At 44.1% G+C, this 20797-nt stretch overlaps 1 protein-coding gene across 1 annotated transcript in view; it reads right to left on the bottom strand.

The window, feature by feature from the left end:
• Positions 1-19980, bottom strand: part of LARS2 (leucyl-tRNA synthetase 2, mitochondrial) — a 294954-nt gene extending 274974 nt beyond the window's left edge. Inside the window, exons 1-2 of the mRNA XM_069730157.1 lie at positions 19911-19980; positions 5995-6240 (exon numbers count right to left, since the gene is read on the bottom strand). Of these exons, the coding sequence (XP_069586258.1) occupies positions 5995-6222 (228 nt within the window). The 5' untranslated portion in view covers positions 6223-6240; positions 19911-19980. The remainder of the gene's footprint in view (positions 1-5994; positions 6241-19910) is intronic.
• Positions 19981-20797: the final 817 nt, after the last annotated feature.

Below are 20797 nucleotides of genomic sequence, written 5' to 3'. Positions count from 1 at the left end.
TTTTTAATAACAAACAAAAAAACCATCAAATAATAATGTTCAGTTATGCACTCAATACTTGGTCGGGAATCCTTTGGCAGAAATGACTGCTTCAATGCGGCGTGGCATGGAGGCAATCAGCCTGTGACACTGCTGAGATGTTATGGAGGCCCAGGATGCTTCAATAGCGGCCTTAAGCTCATCCAGAGTGTTGGGTCTTGCGTCTCTCAACTTTCTCTTCACAATATCCCACAGATTCTCTATGGGGTTCAGGTCAGGAGAGTTGGCAGGCCAATTGAGCACAGTAATACCATGGTCAGTAAACCATTTACCAGTGAGCAGGTGCCAGGTCGTGCTGAAAAAATGAAATCTTCATCACCATAAAGCATTGACCCTGCCCTTGATGAAACACAGTGGACCAACACCAGCAGCTGACATGGCACCCCACACCATCACTGACTGTGGGTACTTGACACTGGACTTCAGGCATTTTGGCATTTCCTTCTCCCCAGTCTTCCTCCAGACTCTGGCACCTTGATTTCCGAATGACATGCAAAATTTGCTTTCATCAGAAAAAAGTACTTGGGACCACTTAGCAACAGTCCAGTGCTGCTTCTCTGTAGCCCAGGTCAGGCGCTTCTGCCGCTGTTTATGGTTCAAAAGTGGCTTTACCTGGGGAATGCGGCACCTGTAGCCCATTTCCTGCACACGCCTGTGCACGGTGGCTCTGGATGTTTCCACACCAGACTCAGTCCACTGCTTCCTCAGGTTCCCCAAGGTCTGGAATCGGTCCTTCTCCACAATCTTCCTCAGGGTCTGGTCTCCTCTTCTCGTTGTACAGCGTTTTCTGCCACATTGTTTCCTTCCAACAGACTTACCATTGAGGTGCCTTGATACAGCACTCTGGGAACAGCCTATTTGTTGAGAAATTTCTTTCTGGGTCTTACCCTCTTGCTTGAGGGTGTCAATGATGGCCTTCTTGACATCTGTCAGGTCGCTAGTCTTACCCATGATGGGGGTTTTGAGTAATGAACCCGGCAGGGAGTTTATATAAGCCTCAGGTATCTTTTGCATGTGTTTAGAGTTAATTAGTTGATTCAGAAGATTAGGGTAATAGGTCGTTTAGAGAACCTTTTCTTGATATGCTAATTTATTGAGACAGGTTTTTTGGGTTATCAGGAGTTGTATGCCAAAATCATCAGTATTAAAACAATAAAAGACCTGACAAATTTCAGTTGGTGGATAATGAATCTATAATATATGAAAGTTTAATTGTAATCATTACATTATGGTAAATAATGAAATTTAACACTATATGCTAATGTTTTGAGAAGGACCTGTAGAGAATTGTCTGTTAGCTTTGGCTGTAAGTAAGTCGTTAATAATTTTGGTCAGGGCAGTCTCAGTGGAATGGTGGGGACAGGAGCCAGAGTGTAGATTGTCGAAGAGAGAGTTAGATGCAAAGTGAGAGGAAAGTTCAGCATGGACGTGCTGCTCAAGGAGTTTGGATGCAAATGGGAGCAAAGATATGGGGCGAAAGCTGGACATACCGCTTGGGTCAAGTGATGGCTTTTTGAGGATAGATGTGATTGTGGCATGTTTGAAAGCAGTGGGGAAGGTACCAGAAGTTAGTGATAGGTTGAAGAGATGGGCTCAAAATGTACATCTTCTTGGGTACATTTAGTTGCTATATAAGCTCTAAATTTTAGATTGTGTGCACAATTTGCAGATTGGAGGTGTTTTTGTTGAGTTATTCTGGTGCGGATTCGTGGCAAAACCTAATAACAGCAAAGTGAATGAGAAATTGATGTGTCATGCACACATTGAGTATTTTTGACTTGCAGATTTGGTGCAGAAAATAATCTGCAACATGTCAATTCTCTGTGCATTTTTGCCCTGTGTTTTTCACCATTGACTTCACTCAAATCAACCAAAAATACAGAGGAAAAATTTATGAAAAATGAGAGTTTTTGCAGCTGCGTTTTTTCTGCCAACATATGCAGACATTTTTACTCAATGTGTGTACATACCCTTATCTTTATATTTTGATCACCCATAGACTATTTCATGGTCTGGAGTACATTAAGTTGGTATATAAGCCTCAAAAGTGCATAGCCTTTATGAATCTAGGAGTACCAATACATGACAATTTGAACAGAATGAGTATGAGGCCCTCCTTTATGTCTAACACAGGGTGTATCTGAGTCCCTTATTTTTGGCAGTTCTAGATTCCTTCATAAACTAAACTGAAATGTTCATATTTTTTAATAATAAAAAAAAAAAACAAAATCAATTTAGGTTTACTAAAATTACCAAATTTTTGGGATTATAAGACGCACTTTTATGATCCCCAAAATTAGGGGAAAATGGGGGTGCATCTTATAAACCGAACACTGTTCTTACCGAGGGGTCAATGCTGTGGGTCCGGAGCCGGGGGTGTTGCGGTGGTGGTGCGGTGGTCCTGTAGTGTGCAGTGGTGATACGGCAACGAGCGGTAGCCCTGCGGTGGCAGCATATGGCGGCCGCCATTCTTCTTCCGGGGTTCAGCTTCTAACTCAGCGCAGATGGAGGAAAGCAGAGATCTCCATCCGCGCCTGCCTCTACGCGATATCTCCAGGAAAATGGCCACGGATACGGCGCAGATGGATATCTCGATACCAAGATCTCCATCTGCGAATGCGCTGCCCCGGCAGCCATTTTCTCGGAGTCCACTGCATAGTAAACAGTGAAGGGCTCTGGGCTTTCACAAAATGTCAGCGGAGCCACTGCACCAACGGACACTTGCAGTGCCACTCTAGCCTCCTCCGACAGCGACCCGGAGACCCCGCTTCACCACAGCCACCACCCCCGGTAAGCAATAAGACGCCTGGATTGTAAGAAGCACCACCATTTTATTAAAAAAAAATGTTTTTTTCCTATTTTTCTTCTCAAAATTTGGGGGGCGTCTTATAATCCGGTGCATCTTATAAACCGCAAAATGCGGTATATTTTTAAAAAATCATTTTAACATTTTCCCTTATAAACAAGTCATTATAAAGGAAAAAATGTTTCTTAACATTGTTTTTTCCTGTAAAATGAAATTTGTCGTGGATTTGGAGTGTTTTATTGTCACTCCTTAAAGGGACACTGTCACCTGAATTTGGAGGGAACAATCTTCAGCCATGGAGGCGGGGTTTTTGGGTGTTTGATTCACCCTTTCCTTACCCGCTGGCTGCATGCTGGCTGCAATATTGGATTGAAGTTCATTCTCTGTCCTCCATAGTACACGCCTGCGCAAGGCACGCCTACCGTATTTCGCTTCCTTGCCTCCCAAACATTATGCTGCAGTGCTGTTTCAATGTCGAGTCTATGCACCTTTAGAAGTGCCTTTTAAATGCTGCTCAGCAATACTGGTCAACTATAATCAAAAAGTCAGATTAGGGGAATTCTGAGTGGAGGATGGCAAGAAGAGGCTCAGACATGGAAAGTCCTATACATAGATTGTTTGAATGCAGTGTAAAGATGTTGCTGAGCAGCGGTTGAAATGAGATTGTAAAGGAACATGAACTAGGCATTGAAACAGCACTGCAGAATAATGTTTGGGAGGCAAGGAAGCAAAATACAGTAATGAAGTATAGCAAGGTACAGCATAGTGTTTGGAAGAGAAAGAAGCAAACTACAGTAAGGCAGTGAAGTACTATATATAACAAAAATGCCTAACTTTTAAATGACAGGAGGATAATTAAATAAAAATAAAGTTTAGTTATCCTTTAAGGACCTTTTACTCAATGAAAATTGTATGTTGAAGAATGATTGTTAATACGATTCTTCAGTCTCCATATGGTTTGCAAATTGTGAGAAGCAAATCCCCTATTTACGTGGAAAAAATATGTGGTGTCACCCTGGATTGTAGGGGCCTTTAAGAACAAGTTTTTCCTTTTAATAAAATAACTTGGCTCAGTTGAATCCTTTTCTCTGACAAGCACAGTGTGAAAGTGATAGAAAACACTTATTTTATTTTATTATGCTTTGCTTATATACACTGTGTTTCAAATTATTATGCAATTAATTGTTTTGTTTTTCAAATAAACTCATGGATGGTATTGTGTCTCAGGGATCAATGGATCACTGAAATCAATCTTAAACACATGTGATAATTAGTTTTCCAGGTGATTCTAATTAAAGGAAAACTACTTAAAAATTATGTTCCACATTATTAAGCAGGCCACAGGTTTCAAGTAATATGGGAACTAAAAATGATCTCTCTGCTGCTGAAAAGCATTAAATAGCGCAATGCCTTGGACAAGGTATAAAAACATTAGATATTCCACGAAAACTTAAGAGTGGTCATCATACTGTGAAGAGATTTGTGACTGAAACAGAGCACAGACAGAGTTCATGCAGATAAAGGCATAATGAGGAAGGTTTCTGCCAGACAAATTCATGGGATTAAGAGAGCAGCTGCCAAAATACCATTACAAAGCAGCAAACAGTTATTTGAAGCTGTTGGTGCCTCTGGAGTCCCTCGAACCTCAAGGTGTAGGATGCTTCAAAGGCTTGCTGTGGTGCATAAACCTACTATTCGGCACCACTAAACAGTATTCACAAGCAGAAATGGTTAAAGTGGGCCCAGACATACATGAACACTAATTTCCAAATAGTCTTGTTTACTGATGAGTGTCAAGCAACCCTGGATGGTCCAAATGGATGGAGTAGTGGATGGTTGGTGGATTGCTACCATGTCCCAACAAGACTGCGACGTCAGCAAGGAGGTGGAGGAGTCACATTTTAGGCCAGAATCACGGGGAAACAGCTGGTAGGATGCTTTAAGGTTCCTGAAGGTGTGAAAATGACCTCTGTAAAGTATTTAGAGTTTCTGACTGACAACTTTCTTCCATGGTCTAAAAAGCAGAAACGTGCCTTCAGGAGCAAAATCATCTTCATGCATGACAATGCCCCATCTCATACTGCAAAGAATACCTCTGACTCATTGGCTGCTATGGGCATAAAAGGAGATAAACCCATAGTGTGGCCACCATCTTCCCCTGACCTCAACCTTATAGAGAACCTTTGAAGTATCATCAAGCAAAAGAAGATCTATGAGGGCGGGAGGCAGTTCACATCAAAACAGCAGCTCCGGGAGGCTATTCTGACTTCATGCAAAGAAATAAAAGCAGAAACTCTCCAAAAACCCACAAGTTCGATGGATGCAAGAATTGTGAAGGTGATATCAAAGAAGGGTTCCTATGTTAACATGTAACTTGGCCTGTTAGGAGGTTTTGGAGTTAAATAGCTTTCTTGTTCAGTGAATGTGACCTCCTAATGCTGCAAATTCCACAAATGAGCATTTTCAGTTCTTTAAAACATATCAAATGTTTAGAAATTCTACTGTGCCTAATAATTTGGAACACTGCATTTTGAGTTTTTATTTTGGAGATTATACTGTTATCATTGGGAGGTTTCTTCAATAAAATTCGATGTATAATCTAACGGGTGATGACTTTTATTAGACTGACTGTCATTTGCACCGACCATTTAGGAAAATCCGAGAAAAATATAATTTGCATAATAATTTGGAACACAGTGTAGCACTATCTTATTCCGCAGCGCTTTACACACATTATCATCACTGTCCCCATTGGGACTCACAATCTAAATTCCCTATTAGTAGGTCTTTGAAATGACAGCAATGAAAAAGTAGTGGACAACCTCTTTAATGGTTTTTCCATTAAATCCATGTATACAGTGGCTTACGAAAATATTCAACCCCCAACCCCTCCCCCTTGGCTTTTTACATTTTAACGTGTGTGAATATTTTTGTAACCCGATTTATGTGTGATGCATCAGCACTAAATAGTCTAAGTTGGTGAAGTGAGAAACATGTAGGCATAAATTAAATTTATGGGATCAAATAACTAAAAATTGTCATGTGCATACGTACTCACCCCTTTTGCTTTGAAGCCACTAAAAACTTATGGTGCAAATAATTACCTTCATTGGTCACATGTTTAGTGATACAGGTGTAAATATACTTACGTCTAATTCATTCATTGTGGTAAAATTGTCTTTTATCTTGTGATGCCAATTTTTTTCCACTTTTTTTCTCGTTTCCAAGCCATATACTTTTTCCCATTGTCCTGTCTCACTGTATATAGTCCTTGTAATTCCAGAACTTAAAACCCAACGCCAGTTTTTGGGCAGTGTATTCAGCCTTCCTTTCACACAACTGCTACAAAATCCAAGTCCCATGGCAGCAGGACCCATTCTTCATATAGGGAAACCCTACAAAATATTACGGAAGAGCCGTCATACAATAGGTCACACCAAATATAAGGGACGTGCGAGACATCAAATGATATTTGATTGAAACATGCATTAATAGCACTGGGAACTCAAGACTTACATAATAGTCCATAGGAATCCTATGCGACAACATAAATGAAAAGGTACATCATTTTCCACTATACATTGTGCTTTAATTCCCCACCAGGTTTTAAAATGAGGCTTGTTTAGTGTCGGTGAATGCGTCCGGGCAATTATTCTGGTAAAATGAGCCCCAATAACAAAAACCAAACCATTATAGCCAATGGAGTCCTTTGAGTGCCATTTATAGCCATTGAAAAGTGGATTTGTTTTCGGCAAGGTTTCTGCTTCTTTGTTCCTAGAATAAACAGAATTGCCAAACGCAAGTGTGAACAGAGCCACAGGAAAGATCTGTCTGCTAAACAGCCTGGGCTCCAGACTGGAGGAGATTGTGGAAACCCTCAGGTTGGTGCTCCTGATGACTGACCGTTCAGACCAGCGCCCAAACTGGCACGCACCCTGCTGCTAGAAGAGGCGCAGAGGTACTGAAGATGTCCTAACCCAGTGATCTGGACAAGTTCCGAGCAGCTATCCTGAGAAAGGTGCTCTGCAGCCCAGACCTAAATGGAGCGCCAGAGAACCTGCACGGTCTATGCTCCATTTATTGTCTATGGGACCGACAAGTGCAGCGTTCAGCTAGTCTCACGGACAATTAATGGCATGGATGCCACAGAGCCCCGTTATCAGGATTGCTGTTGGTCCCAGCATTCAGAGCCTCACTGATCAACGTTACCCCCCATCCCATGACTAGGCGACAACTTGTGTTTTTATAGTAACCCTGTAGGGAGACTGTAAGAGAAGACAAAAACAAATACATTTTTCAGAAACAGCTAAATTCTTATCCTTGAACCTTGCTCGGTATTACACGGCTAATCCATTCAAGCTAATCATTTCATTTCCCTTTAGGAAAAATTGTGTCAAAAATGGCCGCAAGAACGCAACTTGGGAATAAGCCCTTAAATGATCACTGTCATTCAACAAACTATATACAAGTTAATAGCACAAGTAAATAAAACAAAAACACTTTGTAGTACAACTTATCACAGGAATCGGATATTCTACTTTTATGAGACACTTCTCCCCTTTCCCTCCTCAAGAATCAGCTAAAAAGTCACTCACTGAAGATAAGGTGAATGACCTTCTCATTGATGGATGAGAATACGGTTGCTTGTTAAAGTCTACGGAAAGAGGGTGTGGAAAAAGCACAGACACAAGCACACGCAGACAAATACTGCTGCTGGATTCACAGCTACACAACTAAGTACTACTGTATAATGTCCTCCATGCTGCTGCTTGCGAACACTCACATGTCTGTGTGTACTGTTTATGGGAGACAATATGTCAGCTAGTCTCCACCCACTAGCTTCCAAAATAGGGAAAAATAGAAAAAAAAATTTCAATTTTGCACCCAATTTTTTTTAAAGGTTATAGAGTTCCATGCATTTTTGCCATGTTGATTTTATGCTGTTTGGGCTATTTACCGTTTCACGGTGACCCCTAAAAAACAAAATTCAATATAAATATTGATAGTCTCCTACCTCCCACTGTGTGATCATTTATACCAAACTGTATTTTAGCACATATTAGGCTACTTTCACACTAGCGTCGGAATCTCCCCGTCGCAATGCGTCGGGCAGAGATTCCGACGCTAGCGTTTAACGGACTGCACAACGGAGGCAGCAGATGCATTTCTCCGGCGCATCCGCTGCCCCATTGTGAGGTGGGGGGAGGTGGGGGGAGGTGGGGGCGGAGTTCCGGCCGCGCATGCGCGGTCGGAAAAAACGGTCCGTCAGGAGCGAAAAACGTTACATGTAGCGTTTTTTGCTCCCGACGGTCCGCCAAAGCACGACGGATGCGACGTGTGGCAATCCGTCGCAATGCGTTGTCAATACAAGTCTAAGGGGAAAAAACGCATCCTGAAAGCACTTTTGCAGGATGCGTTTTTCTGCAAAACGACGCATTGTGACGGATTGCAGAAAACGCTAGTGTGAAAGTAGCCTTACACAATCATCAGGCCCAAGACACCAAAGTTTTTACACTAGTAAGTAAACAGACTTGAAAAATTGCATAACATTGGCGCAACTTGAGGCTGCGCAAAATTTTTGTGTCTTTTGGCGATCTCACACCATTTTTGCCCAGCTCTGACAAAGTGAGTGGAACTAGGGCAAATGATGCTGCTCGTAACGAATTTGAAGAGCAGAGGCATTTGCTAGGCCACAAATCTTACTCCATCAAGGACACCTCCTCATCAAGACTGGCGTGAAGAGTGCCGGGCTTGATGAATCAGGCCCATTATCTTCTCCTTCTGTGTTAGATTTGTTCCTTCCAATAATAAGGCAATCAAAGCCCCAATCTAGGCTATAATATCCATAAAGCCCCTACACACCTTAAGCTGGTTGTTGGCCAAATTATGGGTTGTTTGGCTGGCAGTTCTCACTCACACACAGCAGTGCTTGCTTTGCCGAGTATTCGTTTTCTCAGAGAGCAGATGACAGACTCCTGTGGCGGCGGCTTATCTTACGAAGAAAATTAATGTGTCCACACATACAGACTGTTGGCCCAATCCATCAATATCGGGGTCAAACTTACCCTTTCTCTTCACTGTTGCTGAAATGGTACTTCTCAATTTCAGCAGCAGCTTGAAATATTATAGGCCGAATTCTGATGTTGGTGAAACACAGTTCAAGAGCAAACAGTCAATTTTGTTGGAATAAAATGGCCATGAAGTATATTTTGGGTTACATAAACTCTCAATAATATAATAAATAATTTACTCAGATAAAATTGTCCAAAAAATTCCAAAACTCCAATAAAACCAATCCACTCATGGAATGGGCGATTTTCCCATAAATAAAAACATCACGACAGTAGGGACATAATAATAAAGGGAGGGAGGGTGGGATCTTCTTTTCTTCATACACACGACGGAATGGAGAGAGAACTACCAAGCAGGGTCTTTTATACTTTAAAAAAAACCACCAAAGCAGTAACCCACCAATAGCAAGCCGTTAAAAAGGCGCCAACAGAACTAGTCAGAACCGGTTTGAACTGCTCCTGAGGTAATCAGCGCTAATTTAGTGACCTCTGCTTGCCCTTTCACAGATAAAACAGCTGAAGGCTATTCAGGGTTTATGAGAACCCCCTTATACTATTATGTATTTGGGTGGGGGGATAACATTATGTGGTAAAATGTCCTTACAATATGATTCTGCATTTCAATAAGACATTGGCAATACCGAACTTCACAGTTTTTCTTATATTTTTGTGGTGAAACATTTTTTTTTATATACAAATCTTGAAATAATGTTTAAGCGCCAGTCTTTGAAACCCATAACTTTTTTTTCCTGTTGATGGACCTTTTTTTTTTTTTTTTATAGCCTACCTAACAATTTTATTGATACCATTTTGGGGTGGATACAATGTTTTAACTGCGTCTCTTTGGGGAAGTGCTGGAACCAAAAAAAATTTGCAATTATGGCATTTTAAAATGTTTTCTTTGTGGTGTACAGTTTAACGTACAGTTTAAATACCGTATTTTTCAGATTATAAGACGCACTTTTTCCCTCCAAATTTGAGAGGAAAATAGGGGTGCGTTTTATAATCCGCAGTGAGTTTACTGGGGGTCGGCAGCGGTGGAGCGGGGTCACTGGATGTAGGCTCGCTGCTTCAGTAGTGGGGCGATTCCGCTGTGCCTGTGATCTCAATCTGCACATGAGCCACCTCCGGCAGCCATTTTCCTGAAGCCCATATCAGGGATCTCATAGGGAAAATTCACTCAGCTCACCGATGCCGACACCTTCAGAGATCCCAGGCAGAGCAGGAAATAATTAAAGGACATGATCATGTTAATGTAAGTAAAAAAATATTATAATACAGACGCCCCTCTTCTCAAGCATTGTGGCCGTCCTTCCATAGTTTACTTCTCTGCTTCTAAGCTGTACGTACATGCAGAATTGTATTTCAGCATTTCCTATTTGTACCATTATATTTTCTGTGAAATCATCATGACATTTATATAACTCATGTGAGAGACACAGCAGTAATGGGCTAAAACCATGAGTTCTTATAGTAGGAGCTCAGAAGATTACAGTCTGTGCGCCGCCTCCTGTGTTACATACCCCAAAAACATGATGAAGGACAGCATCCAATCCAGGTGAAAAAAACTTCTTTTATTGTGCCAAGTGTAACGTTTCAACCATCAAAGGTCTTTTTCAAGCATACAAAATGATTAAAATGGCGGCTTTAAATAGGGAATGGTTGTAAATCCCACCAATCTCTTTACAAGAAACCGCCCACACAATTTACATACAAATATATAATAAAGTGAACAATATATAAAAACACACATTAATACATCACATCTACCTAAATAAATGTGTCAATTCTTATTTATATGGAGAGATTCCTAATAAAAACGCTATAGATGTCACTACTAGCACATGGAGTACATCAAACGTAAATAAATACCGTAAATAAATCTTGCCTTGTGCAGGCATGTACTACGGAGGACAGAGAATAAACTTCAATCCAATATTGCAGCCAGCATGCAGCCAGCGGGTAAGGAAAGGGTGAATCAAACACCCGAAAACCCCGCCTCCAAGGCTGAAGATTGTTCCCTCCAAATTCAGGTGACAGAGTCCCTTTAAAAACGCCCTGGGTGGGGGGTGACAAGTTCCCTTTAATACGGTGAACCTGTGGTCCCCACGTCTCTGCAAAAAGGGCGCTGTCTTCTGCTTAGATAAAGCCACATAGTACCAATATACAGTCACGGTCTATGAAAATGTGCACTAGTCACATAAAATTCATCAATTTCTATATATACCGTAGATAAGTCATATAATGCTGTGTTGTGATCAGCCATTATTAGTCACTATGGACCTAATAACTACCAATATTATAACACATTCATATATGGTACATATTACTATGTTAAAAACTGGTGTATATATTGTATATATTGCATTGTATCCCGTAGAATGTAAGTCCGCAAGGACAGGCTCCTCTCCCCTCTGTACCAGTCTGTCATTTTAAATTTGAAAACGATATCTATAACCAGTGGCGTAGGAAGGGGGGTGCGGGGGGGGCGGTCCGCCCCGGGCGGCACAATGCGGGGGGCGGCCGGCGCTGCAGGAGAAGAAGAAAAAAAAAAAAAAAAAAAGACGCCCCTTTAAATCTTCGGGCTGCGCCGTCCGCCGCCACGACCAGGGCCAGCTCCCCCCACCGCCGGACCCCGCCCCCCGCTCTAATACTCACCTCTCCTGGTTCCTGCGGCTTCAGCGTCCTCTGACTCTGCGACGTCTCAGAGCAGAGGGCGCGATGACGTCACTACTGTGCGCGCCGCTCTGCCTCTCTGTCCTGAGCGTCGCAGAGCCGGAGAGACGCTGACTACTGCACCGGACCTGCGCTAGGAACGGGAGAGGTGAGGATTTTACTTTTTTTTTTTTTTCTTTATGTCTGACTGTCTGGGGCTGGGGCAATGCTGGACACACTGGGCTGGGCAATACTGGAGACCATGGGGCAGATTGCTGGACACACTGGGGCAATACAGGAGACCATGGGGCAGATTGCTGGACACACTGGGGCAATACAGGAGACTATGGGGCAGATTGCTGGACACACTGGGGCAATAGTGGAGACCATGGGGCAGAATGCTGGACACACTGGGGCAATACTGGAGACCATGGGGCAGAATGCTGGACACACTGGGGCAATACTGGAGACTATGGGGCAGATTTCTGGACACATTGAGGCAATGCTGGAGACCCTGGGGCAGACTTCTGGACACACTGGGGCAATGCTGGACACTGGGGCAGATTGCTGGACACACTGGGGGTAATATGCTGGACACACTGGGGCAATGCTGGACACTGGGGGTAATATGCTGGACACACTGGGGCAGACTGCTGGACACACTGGGGAAAGGCTGGACACTGGGGCAGATTGCTGGACACACTGGGGGCAGTGCTGGACATACTGGGGCAGATTGCTGGACACACTGGGGGTAATATGCTGGACACACTGGGGCAGATTGCTGGACAACATGGGGGTAATATGCTGGACACACTGGGGCAGATTGCTGGACAACATGGGGGTAATATGCTGGACACACTGGGGGCAGGACTTGAGGCATGGGCAGAATGTAGATACGGGGCATGATTGGAGACACGGGGCAGGATTGGATCATGGGGCAGGACGGATACGATGGAGGCTGGTGGGGCAGGATGGGGAGATCATATGGGGTAGAATGGATACTCATGAGGGCAGGATGCGAGAACATATGGCTGGAGCCAGGAATGAGATAAACGGGGCCAGGGTGGGCAATAGTGTTACCATAGGGGCTAATTAAGGGATATTATTACTGCAGTGATGTATTTATTTTATTTTTTGAGTATACTGTTTTAAATGGGGGGGCGGTCCTGTTACTGTGCAGAGTGACACTATATCACCTTTTTTTCTTCATGTGATGTAATGTAGAAGTTGTGAAAAATTAAGTAATGTGTTCTGCAAGCGGAGCTCGAGATAACTGTGTTATTTCCTGCAGAAACGAGTCCTGGCTGGAAGGAATGATGGCGGTCTGTGCTGGATGAAAGATGAAGGACTTCATCTAGAGACGTCACTGGTGAGTCAGTGTTACCTATACACTGACACTATACACTGTATACTATATAGAGGGCCTGTGTATAATGTCACCAGTGATCTCTGTATTACCTCTACACAGACACTGCATACTAAGTACAGATCTCCTGTGAATACTGGCACTTATGGTGATAGTATTGTGGTTTTTTTTTTATTACTGATCAGTATTGTAGTATTCAGTCACTATGTGGTGGTAATATGTGGTCTGGAAATGGTGTTGTGGTATTTGTCCCTTGTATGTAGTATTATTCGGTTACTATGTGGCCTGGTCATGGTGTGGTGGTATTAAGTCACAGGTGTGGCATGTGGGGGTGACACCATTAGGCCCAGTTTAAGTTCTACAAAACAGGAAAACCATTTTTGGTAACCTTTGTGTGTATTGAGCCGGGGGGTAGGGGGGGCGCCAAACTCGGGAACAGCCCCGGGCGGCAAAAGCTCTAGCTACGCCTCTGTCTATAACTCTGTATGTAAACCCTTTCTCATGTACAGCACCATGGAATTAATGGTGCTATATAAATAAATAATAATATAAAAAAAAAAATCCTTGCGTCCCTAGTGTGATACCCCAATATGTATCCACATGCATTCATAATATTTGAAAACAAACAAACAAAATTTTGTTTTAGCCCCGGATTTTACATTTCCACACTGGGAAATGGGTAAAAATGGCACCAAAGTTTGTCCCACAATTTCTGCTGAATATAGAAATACCCCAAATGTGGCTGTACAGTACTGATTATCCATACGGTGAGACTCGGAAGGGAAGGAGTGCTATTGGCAAACAATGTTACACAGGAGGCATCCTGCAGCACAGAATTTTCTATCATAGTTCACAGACTCCATATACAGAGCCCCTAATTGCTAGAAGAGCAGAATCCCCCATCAAGTGACCCTATTTTGGAAATGATACCTCAGACATCAGGGTTTCCCTTTAAATCTCCGAGTGACGTAATTAAGATGAAACCCCCGATGGATCCATTCACTATAATGAGGCACCAGAGTTACTCTGGACTCCGTCTGGCCTCTTGTCAGAGGTGTACAATTCTGTGGCTGACAGAACTTTTACAGGTCCTATGGCACCCACAGTGCCTCCCTCTGCCTCATTATAGGGAATCTTCCACCAAGGGTTCTGTATGAATCAAGTATTTCAGAGATTTACATGGAAACCTCGGTGTAAGCGCTCAGCTCAGAGCTCAGGATAAATGTGCGCCAAGCCTTACTGTGAGCTTTGGAAGGCAGAATGAAAAAATCAACATCAGGTGAAGAATTGGTTTTATTTATTTTTATGCCATTCTTTGTGCAGTATAAGTGATCAAGCGACTTTATTCTTCGGGTCGGTACTATTACAGCAATACCAGAATTTTATCGGATCTTTATGTTTGGCTGCTGTCACACACTAAAAGAAGCTTTTCATTGCAAACAATAGTTTTTGAATCACCACATTTTGAGAGCTATAATTTTTCCATATTTCGTCCGACAGAGTGATGTGATTGCTTGTTTTTTGCAGGAAGAGTTGACGTTTTTATTGGAACCATTTTCAGGCTCACTTTTTTTTTTATTGCTTTCTATTCCGATTTTTGGGAGGCAGAATAAACAAAAAACAACAATTCAGGAATTACTTTTTGCTTTTTTTTTGCGGTTCCGTGCATGGTAAAATTTGTGCATTTTTTTTACATTCGTCATTTTGATTGTGTTTTATTCCACTTCTTGTTCTGCAGTATGATGATAAAGCATTGGGGTTTTTTTGGCCCTTTTTTTATTAATTTTTTTTACGGTGTTCACTAAAGGGGTTAACTAGTGGGACAGTTTCATAGATCGGGTCGTTTCGGATGCGTCAATACCAAAATGTGTACAATATATGTTTTTATTTTATTAGTATTTTGTGATTACTTTTTTTTTTCTTACGATTTTCCAACTTTTTCTTTTTTTAATTAGTCCCACTAATGGACTTTCACGTTCTGCAGTCTGATCGCTGTTATAAGGTGTAGCAATGCAGTAACATTGCTATACCTTGTAGCCTGTCAGCCCTCCTGAGACAAGTTAGTGACTGGTGACCCGGATGTTGTCATGATGACATCGGGTCACCATGGCAGCGATCAGGCCCCCCGCTATGACGTTGCAGGGGCGCCGATCCAAAGGCAGAGGGCTTTCTTCCCTCTGCCTGCTCGCTAAATGCTGCGATCGCAGCATTTAGGGGGTTAAAGTGCTGGGAGCGGTGTGGGCACTGCTCCTGGCAATGAGTCGGGTGTCAGCTGTCAGAATCAGCTGACACCAGGCAGCGAATTGTGCACACACAGCCTCTGTGATCGCAAAATCGCCTGGAAGCATCCATGCGTCCAAGATCAGTAAGCACCAGCTGGCCTGGTCGTATAGATACATCTAAGGTCATGAAGGGGTTAATGTTGTATTCATTTCAAGGGAACCTGTCACCCGGAATATTGCTGTTAACCTGTAGATATGTGGTTAATCTGCAGGATAACAGCGTTATTATACCGAATGCTGGTGGAGAGAATAAAGATCATTTTCTCCCATTTGGTTATGTGCAGGCACCGGACAGCAGCATAGTGCCATTAACCTGCAGATTAGGGCCAGGTCCATCAGGTCAATGCCGGGGGCATCTGACTGCAGCTTGCTGAATCCTAAAGGTAGGTCCACATGACCGGATTTTTGGTCTAAGTGCTTTGTGAAAAAATGGACAGGACATAGACCAATGTTATTCAATCGTGCAATGCAGACAAGCATTTTTTTCCCATCAACTGAATGGGAGTGTGAAGAAAAAAAAATTGCAGTATGCATTCTTTACTTCCATGTGCTGCATGAGAATTTCCCATTCTAGTCTATGAATGCTCAACAAAAAAAAAAAACAGATTCCATATGTATAGCATCCGATACAGATACAGTGCAATTCTGTAATATAGGAAGCTGTACATGGTCTTGTAAATGAGTAATAGCTGCTGTAAAAAATAGATTGTGTGCAGGCAGCACAAGGATGACAAGTGAGAAAAATCGTCCTAATATTCAGAATGAAAGCCTGATTTTTTTAAACACTCGTGTGACCTTAACCCTTTTTTTTATTCACTTAGGCTACGTTAACATTTGCGTTGTGCGCCGCTGCGTCGGCGATGCAACGCACAACGCAAACAAAAACGCAACAAAACGCACGCAAAAACGCTGCGTTTTGCGACGCATGCGTCGTTTTTTGCCGAAATTTGGACGCAAGAAAAATGCAACTTGTTGCGTTTTCTTGGCCCGACGCTTGCGGCAAAAAAAAACGCATGCGTCGCACAGCGCATCACAAAAAGACGCATGCGTCCCCCATGTTAAATATACTCGACGCAAACATGCATAACGCTAATGTGAACGTAGCCCTACCAATATTTGTAAAAGGTATTTTTCCGGTATTTGTACACCAAAAGAAGGAGTGTCTCCAAAACACAGAACAGGTATCAGTCGTCAATTATAAGTTCCACTCCTGGTTTTGGCATGCAAACACTGATGCACCATACTGATGTGAGAACAAGTCCTTACAATGCACAATATGCACACTGTCAGGATTCTGCTGTGTGCCTGCATGGATTGCATCATGTGACTTCTCATGGGTGCTTTCCAATCAATGTTTGAGAGAAGTAGGAAAACAAACAAGTCAGCATGTGACCTCAAGTATGCAAATTGCAAGTGTCAGGTCATGTGATCACCACCCCAGCAGGCAAACGGGGCGGAATCCTGACAGCGAGAAATTCATGGCTGGCCTGGAAAACAGCTCTAACTGAATTATCATGGCAGTGCTGGGTTCCTTCTTCCATTTACTCATCTATACACCCCCACATGGCAGCCAAATTTCACCAGGTGTCACTGCTACATCGTAGCGCACTACAAGTGGATGGGATCACCTTGAGCCCCATCCTGTCCTCACTGCTGGCAGTGTCACTGAGCCAAACAAACATCAGCTTCAAAATGGATCTGTGGCTCCGGTCAGCAAGACTCCGAACACGTCCTATACTCATCCACTTTACAGATCAGACTTGGCCGCTAAAGCCTATGTGGGTCCGTGTAAAACAGATGAGACTGGAGAAAGACTTTGTACCACAGTCTCCCATCAAAGTTTCATACATTTTTTACAGATTCATTATTCAGTCTATCTGCTCCAGTGAATACAAATGGGTGAGAAAAAAAGGAAGCAATGAGGATGATACAGGAGGAGGTCCATATCTCTAGGATGGGGACACTGATCTGTGAACGTAGACTTAGGGCTGTGTTCACATGTTCAAATTTTTAGAAACAAATGTTTAAAATCTGGCAGTGAAAACAAATAATAAGACGTCTCAGACCCCCAGATGTCTGACACATTTTTAGGTATGGAATCAAGAATGCATCAGAAAACCTGAAAGTGGAAAGAAACCCTCAGACTGTGTAAGGCGTCTGCCACACGTCCTGACATTACCGATACTGGAAACACCAGGACCAGATATATCGGTGTCAGTGTGTCTAATACGTGTGCCCAAACACCAGGACCAGATATATCGGCGTCAGTGTGTCTAATACGTGTGCCCAAACACCAGCACCAGATATATCGGTGTCAGTGTGTCTAATACGTGTGCCCAAACACCAGCACCAGATATATCGGTGTCAGTGTGTCTAATACGTGTGCCCAAACACCAGGACCAGATATATCGGCGTCAGTGTGTCTAATACGTGTGCCCAAACACCAGCACCAGATATATCGGTGTCAGTGTGTCTAATACGTGTGCCCAAACACCAGGACCAGATATATCGGTGTCAGTGTGTCTAATACGTGTGCCCAAACACCAGGACCAGATATATCGGCGTCAGTGTGTCTAATACGTGTGCCCAAACACCAGCACCAGATATATCGGCGTCAGTGTGTCTAATACGTGTGTCCAAACACCAGCACCAGATATATCGGTGTCAGTGTGTCTAACACGTGTGCCCAAACACCAGCACCAGATATATCGGTGTCAGTGTGTCTAATACGTGTGCTGCACCAGGACCAGATATATCGGTGTCAGTGTGTCTAATACGTGTGCCCAAACACCAGCACCAGATATATCGGTGTCAGTGTGTCTAATACGTGTGCTGCACCAGGACCAGATATATCGGTGTCAGTGTGTCTAATACGTGTGCCCAAACACCAGCACCAGATATATCGGTGTCAGTGTGTCTAATACGTGTGCCCAAACACCAGCACCAGATATATCGGTGTCAGTGTGTCTAACACGTGTGCCCAAACACCAGGACCAGATATATCGGTGTCAGTGTGTCTAACACGTGTGCCCAAACACCAGGACCAGATATATCGGTGTCAGTGTGTCTAACACGTGTGCCCAAACACCAGGACCAGATATATCGGTGTCAGTGTGTCTAACACGTGTGCCCAAACACCAGGACCAGATATATCGGTGTCAGTGTGTCTAATACGTGTGCTGCACCAGGACCAGATATATCGGTGTCAGTGTGTCTAATACGTGTGCCCAAACACCAGGACCAGATATATCGGTGTCAGTGTGTCTAATACGTGTGCTGCACCAGGACCAGATATATCGGTGTCAGTGTGTCTAATACGTGTGCCCAAACACCAGCACCAGATATATCGGTGTCAGTGTGTCTAATACGTGTGCTGCACCAGGACCAGATATATCGGTGTCAGTGTGTCTAATACGTGTGCCCAAACACCAGGACCAGATATATCGGTGTCAGTGTGTCTAATACGTGTGCCCAAACACCAGGACCAGATATATCGGTGTCAGTGTGTCTAATACGTGTGCCCAAACACCAGGACCAGATATATCGGTGTCAGTGTGTCTAATACGTGTGCCCAAACACCAGGACCAGATATATCGGTGTCAGTGTGTCTAACACGTGTGCCCAAACACCAGCACCAGATATATCGGTGTCAGTGTGTCTAATACGTGTGCTGCACCAGGACCAGATATATCGGTGTCAGTGTGTCTAATACGTGTGCCCAAACACCAGGACCAGATATATCGGTGTCAGTGTGTCTAATACGTGTGCCCCACCAGTATCACATATACCGGCGCCTGAGAAAAGCCACCATAGTTCACATCGCTGTCCACTGTTCTCCATAAGATCAGCACGAACAGCCGACATTGTTGAGAGATGTAGTGTCTGTCTACATCAAGTGTAAAATTCTTAATTTTACACCTGATGTAGACAGCAGGGACTGACTACTACTCTCATTATTGCCCCCTGCTCGCGCTGATCTCAGGGAGAAGCGATGTGCGTTAGCACCGGGGTAAGTGAGAACAGCAGCGCTGCTTCCCCGGCGCCGGGACGTGTCACACTGATGACACAGGAACATTATCCGCATGTCATCAGTGTGCGGGATGCTTTTCGGCCTGTGTTGCTAAACAATGGACGTATGTGTGTTTTGCCCACAGACATATGGTCCATGGAAACACACTGACATGTGCACTGAGTGTAAGTGTCTCCGGTACGTGTGAAACCTGTCACCACAAGTACCAGACATGCTGTGTGACACCTGGGATGTGAACACCCAATTGTCAATTTATTCATAAGTTGCCAGGAGGAATAAGAGAGGAACAACACAGGTCTGGGAGAAGAGGCTCCAGATGTGGGGACAGAAGGCTGGCCACTGTGTGTCCCTCCCCAGCCTGTATACGGGGGTCTCCTCTCTGTATAGTATAGCTTCTATTGTGATAATAAACTGTACTCAGGAGTGCCAGCACAGGAGGGAGTCTCTGCAGCACATGCACCTTCCCACACATTCACCTCAGGTGACCAAAGCTACGAGTCTTCATACATGAGAGAGGACACACAAGTCACTGGGGATTCATGGTGCTGCATTCCCTCTGCTGAGACTTGTAGTTCCACACAGTACAGAAGATACTCCCCAACGCGTCTCTGTGACCCCGGGATCTATCAGTGACGTTACACGCTGCACGCACATGTCCTACCTCAGGAGTGACAGATCCTGGTGAGCGGAAGGACCTTACATGACGTCACGCCTACGTGCCGGTCACGTGTGTAGGAGGAGTCAGTGTGCTATGGGAGGTAGAGGTGCTGCTGTATGTGTGTGGGCACTGGGCGGGCTGGTGATGGGTGATGAGTAGTGGAACTCGGGTCACACACTGCGCATAGCACATACTGAGCGGCAGCCACCGTGTATGGGACGGGATACAGCGCTACATTGTCACACACAGCTCTGCACCGTCAGCTCCATGGTACAGACACACAGCTCTGCACCGTCAGCTCCATGGTACATACAGACACAGCTCTGCACCGTCAGCTCCATGGTACAGACACACAGCTCTGCACCGTCAGGTCCAAGGTACAGACACACACAGCTCTGCATCGTCAGGTTCATGGTACAGACACACACAGCTCTGCACCGTCAGGTCCAAGGTACAGACACACACAGCTCTGCATCGTCAGGTTCATGGTACAGACACACACAGCTCTGCATCGTCAGGTTCATGGTACAGACACACAGCTCTGCACCGTCAGCTCCATGGTACAGACACACACAGCTCTGCACCGTCAGCTCCATGGTACAGACACACAGCTCTGCACCGTCAGCTCCATGGTACATACAGACACAGCTCTGCACCGTCAGCTCCATGGTACAGACACACAGCTCTGCACCGTCAGCTCCATGGTACATACAGACACAGCTCTGCACCGTCTGCTCCATGGTACAGACACACACAGCTCTGCACCGTCAGCTCCATGGTACAGACACACACAGCTCTGCACCGTCAGCTCCATAGTACAGACACACACAGCTCTGCACCGTCAGCTCCATGGTACAGACACACAGCTCTGCACCGTCAGCTCCATGGTA

The sequence above is a fragment of the Ranitomeya imitator genome, chromosome 6 (genome assembly GCF_032444005.1).
Source record: "Ranitomeya imitator isolate aRanImi1 chromosome 6, aRanImi1.pri, whole genome shotgun sequence".
In the NCBI taxonomy this organism is placed as follows: domain Eukaryota; kingdom Metazoa; phylum Chordata; class Amphibia; order Anura; family Dendrobatidae; genus Ranitomeya; species Ranitomeya imitator.
The sequence above is the reverse complement of the archived record's forward strand: the minus strand, read 5'-3'. Positions and strand labels throughout refer to the sequence as shown.